The 11,608-nt window shown below is 36.8% G+C and overlaps 1 protein-coding gene across 1 annotated transcript; it reads left to right on the top strand.

The window, feature by feature from the left end:
• Positions 1-1,207: 1,207 nt before the first annotated feature.
• Positions 1,208-11,019, top strand: cnga1b (cyclic nucleotide gated channel subunit alpha 1b). Its single transcript, XM_067370555.1, has 8 exons — positions 1,208-1,293; positions 1,411-1,473; positions 1,851-1,895; positions 1,979-2,101; positions 5,578-5,682; positions 6,376-6,482; positions 6,558-7,708; positions 10,792-11,019. Exons 1-8 carry the CDS (start codon positions 1,208-1,210, stop codon positions 11,017-11,019), a joined length of 1,908 nt encoding a protein of 635 aa, XP_067226656.1.
• The last annotated feature ends 589 nt before the right edge of the window (positions 11,020-11,608 follow it).

Raw genomic sequence — 11,608 nt, 5'->3', positions numbered from 1 at the left:
AATAGAAATAACAGTAAAACCAGAGAAATTTGCTGTCTGGATGGAAGAGCTAGGAAGTTTCAGGGAGTTTTTTATTGTTTTTGTTGTTGTTGTTGTTGTCTATCCAATCCAATTTTTAATTTCATCAATGCATTGGCACAGGGAGTCAATGGGGCTGTAGTCGTTAGGTGATAGCGCTAGGTAAATCTCATATGGTAAATCTGTGTGTCATCTGCATAGCTGTGATATGCAATTTGGTTCATTCTCATTATTTGGCTCAGTGGCAGCATATATAGGTTGAAAGTTGCAAGTATTGAACCTTGAGGGACTATGCATGTCATGGATGTCCACTCAGACTGTTGGGTTAACTCACACAAACACTCACACACATCACTCACACACACTCACTCACACACACACACACACACACACACACACACACACTGATGTTTTGTACATTTAGATCACAATTGTGTTCATAAATCATTGTTGGTATATGTAGCGTGTTCATATCTGTGTGTGTGTGTGTATGTGTGTGTGTGTGAGAGAGAGAGAGAGAGAGAGAGAGAGAGAGTGACCCAGTGACTATCCTGTGTAATCCTAAATCCTACTGTGCCTGTTTGAAATCCTTTCGTGGTCTGAGATCGTTTGGGAATACTGAACAAAATTAACACCATTCAGGATTTTTTTTTTTACAAATGTTCTGCCTTTCAACAGAGAAAGTGTGTGAGAGAGAATGAGTTCATGTGTTTGTTGGCGTACCTGTGATGATGACATCAGTGCCGTGCTCAGGTGTGTGAAGGCAGTCAGGTGAGTCGTTACACTTTACCGACTCAGTTACACTTTATTTTTGTCCTTTCAATTAAAAAGTAAAGGAAAGTAACGGCTTCACTATCACTGAGTTGTTTGTATTTATGACACACTTATTTTTTATTGTAACAGTTTCAGCATAACAGAAATCCAGTGTTTCATATTGTCTAAATTCTTTTTAACACTTAAAGCATTATTAAAGTGAAATAACATTCCTCAGTCGAGTTTATTTGGCTTTTTGCAAGATTTATGAAATTACACGACACATTTAATGCAACTACTTTATGATAGTGAATAATATGGAAATTAATCTAAATCTCAGTTGTTTTAAACTATCTCTGCACAGTTTATAAATGTGAAATGTTGTTCTTTGCTGCAAAAGTGTGTGACGGGCAGGTGGCTTGACCAATCAGCTGCCATGTCTGCACGAGTGAGGCCTCTGGTCCCGCCCAGATTTCTCGTAGAGGGGGTGGAGCAGGTTACCATGGACACAGAGGACATTATGTGAGTGATGCATTATGGGTGACAGATAATTGGATTATCTCAGATAGAAATCAGTGGTTGGTTAATGATTGACAAGTTCATGGTTATTGATTTGATTTAATTTTTTTTTTTCCAAAGAGAAAAAAAGCAAACAGATGCTGGAACTCACTTCAACACCAACACCAACAATAACAATGAAGAGTGAGTTCACACACTCTCTCTCTCAAACACACACACACACACACACATTTGTATTTATGAATTGTGGGGACTTTCCATAGGCCACAATGCATTTTATACTGTACAAACCGTACTTTCTATCCCCCTACCCTACCCCTAACCCTAAACCTAACCATCAAAGGAAACTGTGCACACCTTTATTTTCTCACAAAAACATCATTTAGTATTTTTATTAATTAATTTACATTGTGGGGACCGGTGGCTGGCATTTGGTCCCCATAATGTAATATAAACAAACTCACACACACACACATATTTCATATCACTACATATTTCAGTTGTAACACGTGCAAGGTGCTTTCAACCCCTTTAATCTGTATTTGTCTTTATATTCACAGAGAGGAAAAAAAGAAGAAAAAGAAAGAAAAACAGGAGAAGAAAGAGTAAGATGATGCTTTTTAAATATTTGTTTCATTCTCAGTCCCATATGATGATCTAATATGTGTGTATGTGTGTGTTATTCCAGGAAAAAAGAGAAGAAAGAAAAAAAGGAAAAGAAAAAAGAAAAAGATGAGAAAGAGAAAGACAAAGAGAAAGAGAAAGAAAAAGAAAAGGAGAAAGAAAAAGAGAAAGAAAAGGAGAAAGAGAAGTAGGTTCATCTACAGTCAGTCATTCCTGCATCTTTGTGTCTTTGTTACTGTTAAAGGTGCGGTAAGCAATTTCTGAGAAACACTATTAAAAAGTGGATCGGACAGAGCACCAAAACACAATTGAACCAATCAGCAGTAAGGGGCGTGTATACAATCATTAGGGGGGAGGTGCATAGGATGTGTTGCATAGGGTGTTTGTGAATTTGGAGGTGGGGCTATCAAGATAGAGGTGTGATCATTTTGGGTAGGGGCGTGTTTGTTTTCGTTTGGTTTCTCAGAAATCGCTAACTGCACCTTTAATTGAAGCATGTAATTTCTGTGCAACTAGAGCAGCACCGAACAGAATGACGTTTGTTTCAACAACAGAGTAAAACAGTAGGGTTCCTGAAGCAAAAAACTCCATTCATTTTCTCCATAGAGAAATTGATTTTCAATGATAGCTTAAAAACCTATATAGACAGACTTTACTGTGAGCTATGAGGTTGTTAATTGATACTATTTGCTTCTGCTGAAGTTGTCAGCCTGCTATATTTCAACTTATTTTTCTAAATAATCATGTTTAACAGTGGAATACATGATGAAAAACTACATTACCCATGATGCTGTACATAAGATCCCATTAATCAGAGTCGGCAAAAAGCTAAATGTATATATATATATATATATATATATATATATATATATATATATATATATATATATATATATATATATACAGTACATTCCAAAAGTTTGGAACCACTAAGATTTTTAACGTTTTTAAAAGAAGTTTCGTCTGCTCACCAAGGCTACATTTATTTAATTAAAAATACAGTAAAAAACAGTAATATTGTGAAATATTATTACAATTTAAAATAACTGTGTACTATTTAAATATATTTGACAAAGTAATTTATTCCTGTGATCAAAGCTGAATTTTCAGCATCATTACTCCAGTCTTCAGTGTCACATGATCCTTCAGAAATCATTCTAATATGCTGATTTGCTGCTCAATAAACATTTATGATTATTTTCAATGTTGAAAACAGTTGTGTACTTTTTTTCAGGATTTCTTGATGAATAGAAAGTTCAAAAGAACAGCATTTATCTGAAATACAAAGCTTCTGTAGCATTATACACTACCGTTTAAAAGTTTGGGGTCAGTAAGAATTTTTATTTTTATTTTTTTGAAAAAAAATTAAAGAAATTAATACTTTTATTCAGCAAGGATGCATTAAATCAATCAAAAGTGGCAGTAAAGACATTTATAATGTTACAAAAGATTAGATTTCAGATAAACACTGTTCTTTTGAACTTTCTATTCATCAAATAATCCTGAAAAAAAATATTGTACACAAATATTTTGTACAGTTGTACACATTAAATGTTTCTTGAGCAGCAGATCAGCATATTAGAATGATTTCTGAAGGATCATGTGACACTGAAGTAATTCAGCTTTGATCACAGGAATAAATTACTTTGTCAAATATATTCAAATAGAAAGCAGTTATTTTAAATTGTAATAATATTTCACAATATTACTGTTTTTACTGTATTTTTAATTAAATAAATGTAGACTTGGTGAGCAGACGAAACTTTTAAAAACATTAAAAATCTTAGTGGTTCCAAACTTTTGGACTGTACTGTATATATATATATATATATATATATATATATATATATATATATATATATATATATATATATATATATATATATATATGCATATTTTGCAAAAAATAATTACAGTTTTTTACAGACGCTAGGACACATTTCTCAATACTAAGGTCACTTTAGCAAAACTCTTCACACAGTTCTCCTAACCAACTTTCATCTTGGCAAAGCAGTTCATTTCACATTCAAAATGCACTACAACTACCAAAACACTTCATTCAGGTCTCAAATCAACTCCAGAACACTAGCAAAGGTTGACAGCCGACAAACACACTTTGTCACCCACAAAACAATGACCTAAAAAACACTAACAACATGTAGCATTATACAATGTTTTCTTGTGTAAAACAAGGACATATCTCTGTTTATAATTCACTGCAATATATGTTACTGGAATGAATCAGACGTGATGCAGAATTCACCAATATTTTATGTTGTTTATTTATTTTTATTTTTTTGCACTGAGTAATTCCAAAATACACGAATTTGTATACACCATCCACTGATACAGATACAATTCAATTGTTTTCATAGCATTTAATTTTAAGATTTAAAATATATTTCATTAAAATATTACTGTAGGAATGTAGCAAATTGCTCTTATTCAGTTTTGTATGGTGTTATTGTTTTGAACATAATTTTAACAGTTTTGAAAACAGTATGTAAGCATGTGCAAATTGGCCTGTACGGACAAAGAGTTTTGGCAGTTGTTGTGTCTGAGTGAGAAAAGAATTCATGAAATTTGAGAGATGAAGTCATTGAATGCATTTTGTGCCAAAGCAATGATAAATGATCCTCAGTTTAGCCCACATAGACTTCTGTTTTGCTCACTGTGTAAAGAGTTTTGCAAAAATGACCTAAGAATTGAGAAATGTGTCCTAGCGTCTGTAAAAAACTGTAATAAAGCCATTAAAGGATAAGTCCACTTTTAAATAAACTTTTCCTGATAATTTACTCAACCCCATATAGTGGACTTCAATGGACACCAAACTGTTGAAGGTCAAAATTTACTGCAGCTTCAAATTGTTCAGCACAATCCCAGATGAGAAATAAGGGTCTTATCTAGAGAAACCATCACTCATTTTCTAAAAAAAAAATTGAAAATTTATAGTTTTTACCAGAAATGCTCATGTTCTCTTCTTCTTCTCCTCAATTCCAGCAGTGTAGATACTGCTAGTGTATTACTGCCCTCCACAGGTCAAAGTTTGAACTAATTGTTATATACTATTGAACTAGCATATTGCATATAAAAATGGCATTTCTGGTTAAAATGTATAAAATTTTAATTTTTTTTAGAAAATGAGCAATGGTTTCACTGGATAAGACCCTTATTCCTCATCTGGGATCATGTAGAACAATTTGAAGCTGCACTGAAACTAATTTTGACCTTCAACCATTTGGTGCCCATTGAAGTCCACTATATGGAGAAAAATGTTTTCATCAAAAACTTTAATTTCTTTTCGACTGAAGAAAGAAAGACATCTTGGATGACATGGGGGTGAGTAAATTATCAGGAAAAGTTTATTTAAAAGTGGACTAATCCTTTAAGTTCACAGTCTTGTACCTTTTTTGCTTCGTTTTTGCTTTAGTGTTGTGATTCTCCTCGTAGCTGGTTGGTTTTTTCTCATGGCTTATAATGCTTTAACAAAGACTTTTTTGAAAACCCAATGGGAGAAATGAATGGAAAAAATACTTCCGGAACCGGCGCCGCTGATAAAGTGGATGATCACTAATGTGCTCTATAGAAGATGGGATGTGTGTCTGGTGATACAGATACTGTGTGCTGTTCTGCATCTAAATATTCCACAATGTTTTGTTCCAGACCAAAGGAGGTTGAAGTCGTGGATCCAGCGGGAAACACGTACTACCACTGGCTGTTTGTGATCACATGTCCTGTGATGTATAATTGGGTCCTCATCATAGCAAGGTGCCTGATCTTTCTGTCATATCACAGATAAGGAGCAATACGTCTCAAAACAACACTCTGGTCTTAGCGATTGTAGTGAGTTTTGGTCATACAAGGTAGTCAAGTCAAGTCAAGTCACCTTTATTTATATAGTGCTATAGTGTCAAAGCAGCTTTACATTGATAACTGGTACATACATTTTTTCCAAATGATAATAGAGCTCTTATCGTGAGTGTGCGTATCAGATGGAGCCTCCCTTCGTTTCCTTCAGGGCACCAGCTAAGGGATTGATTACTTAGTGATCCAAGAGGATTATACACTGAATTTGGAGGGAGTAGGTCATCTGAGAAATCTGAATGATTTTAGCAAGATTGTGGTGAACTTGAATGACCAAAACTCAACACATAAGTGGTTCCTCATGTGATGCAAAACTTACACTGAAACAGACCATTACAAAAGGGATTGGCAGCTTCGGTCCTGCAGAGTTCAGCTTTCTAGTATTCCTGAAGACATTGATTAGCTTGTCCAGGTGTGTTTGATGAGGGTTAGAGCTAAACTCTTCAGGACAGCGGCCCTCCAGGACTGAAATTGCCCATCCCTGCCCTACAATATAGAATTTGAGTCTGTTTAGTTCTGTAGCAGGATCTTGAACTACTTTTTCAGGAAGATGTGGATCTCAGCTTGACTCTCTCTCTCTGTCTGTCTCTCTCTCAGAGCTTGTTTTGAGGAATTGCAGGAGGACTTCTTGATTTACTGGTTCATTTTGGATTTCTTATCTGATGTGGTGTATCTGTGTGACATGGTGTTCAGGACCAGGACAGGTGAGTTCCAGCTCCATTATGAGACATGTCCTTAATGAATGCTGAGCGTGTTGAAATCTTTGTTTGTTTTTTCAGGTTATCTGGAGCAGGGTCTCTTGGTGAAAGATGAGAAGAAGCTTCGCGATCGCTACATGAAGAGCCTCCAGTTCAAACTGGACCTGGCCTCCATGGTTCCCACTGACATCTTCTACTTTTACTTTGGGCTGAACTACCCAGAGATTCGCATGAACAAGCTACTGAGGATCAATCGCTTGTTCGAGTTTTTCCAGCGCACTGAAACACGGACTAACTTTCCAAATCTGTTCCGAATCTCCAACCTCGTCATGTACATCGTGATCATCATCCACTGGAACGCCTGCATGTATTACTCGTTCTCCAAGGCCATTGGCTTCGGAACGGATGAGTTTGTGTACCCGGATCCCACAGACCCAGAGTTTGGCCAGTTGGTGAGAAAATACGCGTACAGCATGTACTGGTCCACCCTGACCCTCACCACCATTGGTGAAACTCCACCACCCGTACAGAACTCTGAGCACTTCTTTGCGGTAACAGACTTACTGGTGGGCGTGTTGATTTTTGCCACCATTGTCGGTAATGTCGGTTCAATGATCACGAACGCAAACGCGGCACGAGCAGATTTCCAGGCTCGCATCGATGCTATTAAGCAGTACATGACCTTCAGAAAGGTCACCAAAGACCTAGAGAAACGGGTCATTAAATGGTTTGATTACTTGTGGACCAACAAGAAAGCAGTAGATGAGAAAGAAGTTCTGAAATACCTGCCGGACAAGCTGAGGGCAGAGATCGCTATAAACGTCCACCTGGACACTCTGAAGAAGGTGCGGATCTTCGCAGACTGCGAGGCCGGGCTGCTGGTGGAGCTGGTGCTGAAGCTTCAGCCGCAGGTCTACAGCCCTGGAGACTACATCTGCAAGAAGGGTGATATCGGCCGTGAGATGTACATCATTAAAGAAGGGAAACTGGCGGTGGTGGCCGATGATGGCATCACACAGTTTGTGGTGCTAAGTGACGGCAGTTACTTCGGAGAGATCAGCATCCTCAACATCAAGGGCAGTAGGGCAGGGAATCGCAGAACCGCCAACATCCGCAGCATTGGCTATTCGGACCTCTTCTGCCTTTCCAAAGATGACCTGATGGAGGCACTGACCGAATATCCAGATGCCAAGGCCATGCTAGAGGAGAAGGGAAGACAAATCCTGATGAAGGTATGAGGCCCTTTCAGAGTAATGCATTGATCTCTGTGTAGAGCAGCAGTTCTCAACCCTTTTGAATCCAAGGCCAAGTAATTCAAATGCCCTCCTGTCTAAGATGATATATACCTCTGGTACTACAAATGTAATAAAAAATAAATTAACTCAACGTTGGTTTCTTTTTTAAGAATCATATTATTGCAGAAGTGAAAGCACTTTTTAAAAAAATGAAAATGTAAAAAAGTTACTGCAAATGTACTGAACTAAACACTTTCCATTTTATACAAAACATATATTTTATGAAATAATTTGGAGTCTAAATTTGCTAGGCAATCAAAGCTGTATGTCTAATCGAGTTGTGTTCCAAATTTTAAGTTGATGTCACAAAAATTGAGCCGCTGAAAGGATTCAAAGTACTGTTTCAATGTGGTGACCAGGGGCTGTATTCACAAAACATCTTAAGGCTAAAAGTAGCTCCTAAATTGCAGATTTAGGAGAAACTCTTAAAAATAATGGGCGTGTCAGTCCTAATTTTAGGAGACCTACATTTTGCTCTAAGAGTATTTCACAAAGCATTTTAGCGCTAAAAGTAGCTCCTAAGTCTGTGAAACGTTAGGGTTAGTCAAGAAAACTCCTGAGTCACTAAAACCAAATCACAAACAGTCCTAATCCACCCAAAGACACTGAACACCATTGAGGCAATAGCGATTGAGCCTTGGGTGCTGAACCTTTTCTTCATAAATGCAATACATTTTGATTTTTAGATTTAAATCTATGATGAGACGCCAAAAATAAATCTTTAACAAATAAATAAATATTGTCAGATTACCTGTGGCAGTGGTTTTCATGAGTTCACACTTACAAATGATTGAATAGAGTAATATAATATATATATATAATAAGCGTATTTGGTGTGCTGTCCAAGGGGATCGAGGGCTCCGAGCTTGACATTTATCCCAAACCCAAAGTTCTCGAGTCGGCTCTCGTCTGTGTATTTATTCCTCTTCTCGTGCGGATTAGAAAGACAGTTTGAATGTTTTCCTCCCAAAAACATAATTTGTTGCTTGAATTCTTTATTCTCTTGAGATGCAGATTTCAAAGAGGTGGTCCACAATTAACTGTATATACTAGTTTAATTAGTGACACTTAGCCTACATTTTAAAACCTTTATGGCATTTGCATGGCAACATGACACCTCATTCTACAATATTTCTATGATTAAGCCAATCACTGTGTGCATAATCCATAGCAACGAGGTCAACCCCGCCCTTACTCTTAGCTTAAAGGTGCCATTGAAATGAAAAAAATTAATTTATCTCGGCATAGTTGAATAACAATAGTTCAGTACATGGAAATGTCTCATACTCCATTGTTTCCTCCTTCTTATGTAAATCTCATTTGTTTAAACGACCTCTGAAGAACAGGCGAATCTCAACATAACACTAACTGTTACGTAACAGTCAGGATCATTAATATGCATTCCCCCAATATTTGCATATGCCAGCACATGTTTAAGGCATTACACAAGGGCAGCCAGTATTAACGTCTGGATCTGTGCACAGCTGAATCATCAGACTAGGTAAGCAAGCAAGAACAACAGTGAAAAATGGCAGATGGCGCAATAATAACTGACATGATCCATGATATCATGATATTTTTAGTGAATTTGACTTTGTAAATTGTATTTCTAAATGTTTCGTTAGCATGTTGCTAATGTACTGTTAAATGTGGTTAAAGTTACCATCATTTATTACTGTATTCACGGAGACAAGAGCCGTCGCTATTTTCATTGTTAAACACTTGCAGTCTGTATAATTCATAAACACAACTTCATTCTTTATAAATCTCTCTAACAGTGTGTAATGTTAGCTTTAGCCACGGAGCACTATCAAACTCATTCAGAATCAAATGTAAACATCCAAATAAATACTATACTCACATGATCCGATGCATGCATGCAGTATGCATGACGAACACTTGGTAAAGATCCATTTGAGGGTTATATTAGCTGTGAGAACTTTGTTTATGCACTGTTTATAGTCAAGAGCTTGGGGGGGTGGGGAGCGTGAGGATTTAAAGGGGCAGCACACGCTTAATCGGTGCATAGTTAATGATGCTTCAAAATAGGCAGTTAAAAAAAATAAGTAAAAAAAATCTGTGGGGTATTTTGAGCTGAAACTTCACAGACACATTCAGGGGACACCTTAGACTTATATTACATCTTTTAAAAACTGGATCTAGGGCACCTTGAGACTTCAGTCTCTTCCTTAGTACAAGCTGGTCTCAGCAGCTTTGTGAATAGGTTTTAAGAGAAAACTCTTAACTAAGAACTTTTACTGCTATTTAGGAGAACTCTTAGTGGTGATGAGATAAAATGTTTTGTGAATACGGCCCCAGGTGTCCAGCTACTGTTTTCATCCAAAGCTGTGAATTGAACTTGTGCAAAATTGGATTATGGCATAAAACATTTGCAAATGAAGTAGCATTTCTATCCAGTGAGTCAAAGAGAACAATATTGTAACTTCCTGATAATTTGGTGCCAAATATCACTAAGAAAAATGAAAGATGCTGCAGTAGGAGAAGCCACTGTGGGTCTTTGGTAGATGAAACACGGGCATGTTATTTTGCGTTCAGAAGCGGGTGTTTGGGAAAGCAGGCATGTAAGTCAGTCATTTTACCGAACCACTTTAGCTCAGGCATTTCAGAGCGACCAAAACAACATTTCAGATGCTGTGATGTGATTGGTCCAGCTATGCTGTCCCATCCCACAAAGTCACATGACATTTTTGATGCACTGTGTGGAATTTATTCGGTGTCCATTATAGTTTATGCGCATGGCTTCTTATCAGATAAAAAATCTATTCGCCTCAGTTTAGCTCATACGTTTTTTTGTGCATTTTTAGAATTTATGCGCATCTTGGCAAAATCCCAAAATTTCAATAAAAATAGGTGGATGGAAACAAGGCTGGGACTGGTTTTATTGTTTATTTAGCATGAGGATTGTTAATATAACTCAATTTAAATCATTTGATGATTTACTAGGGATCACTGATGTAGAGTGTCAGCATAACTGTATGTTTTATGATTTTTATCCATAGGACAATCTTCTGGATTTGGAGGTGGCCAAGCAAGTTCCCGATCCCAAAGACATGGAGGAAAAGGTAGTGAAGATCAGCAGCGTTCTGGATGAAGTCCAGACTTGCTACGCCCGCCTGTTAGCCGAACACGAGGCCGCACAATGGAAACTGAAGAGGCGCATCACTAAACTAGAAAAGAAGATCACAGACTCCAGCGGAGTGGAGATCTCTGAGATGGCGAAAGAATAAGATGAAAGCTGCAGATAAACCTGACAAATAAACAAATTAGTTTTAGAATTTTGAAAAGAAGCCTTGTATATTTTGTGGTCCACCGTGGGTTTGGACTGGATTTGTGGGGTTGGATTAAACCGTAGATTCATATCAGGTTTATCCTGGACTGTCTTTGTTTGAACCAACATGGAATGAATAAAACTGCTAAATGCAAATGTAAGATATTGTACAGATGATTTGATTTCACAGCTTTTATCTGTGGTTAGTACTGATCATATCATGTTACAAATATGTCATGTATTCTGTCATGTCCTTCATGAATGAAATAAATTATTTTTGTTAGCATAGTCTACCCAGGTGAAAAAAAGTACACTTCTGTAATATAGGCTACTTAAAGTGCACTATTTTCATGCACTAATTTTGTACGTAATATACTAAAAATTCTTCTTTAATACTACTTAAGATCATCTTAAGAACATCTAGGTGTACTCAACTGTGCTATTTTGAGACACCATGAAATATGAACTAAAATGTGCTTTTAATATACTATCTCTGTGTTTAAAAATGTATTTCTCTACCCCTTGTAGTACACTATGGGTTCAAATGT

This window comes from Chanodichthys erythropterus, chromosome 20 (assembly GCF_024489055.1).
Source record: "Chanodichthys erythropterus isolate Z2021 chromosome 20, ASM2448905v1, whole genome shotgun sequence".
Taxonomy (NCBI): Eukaryota; Metazoa; Chordata; class Actinopteri; order Cypriniformes; family Xenocyprididae; genus Chanodichthys; species Chanodichthys erythropterus.
Note: the sequence above shows the minus strand (reverse complement) of the source record. Positions and strands in the feature narration are given on the sequence as shown.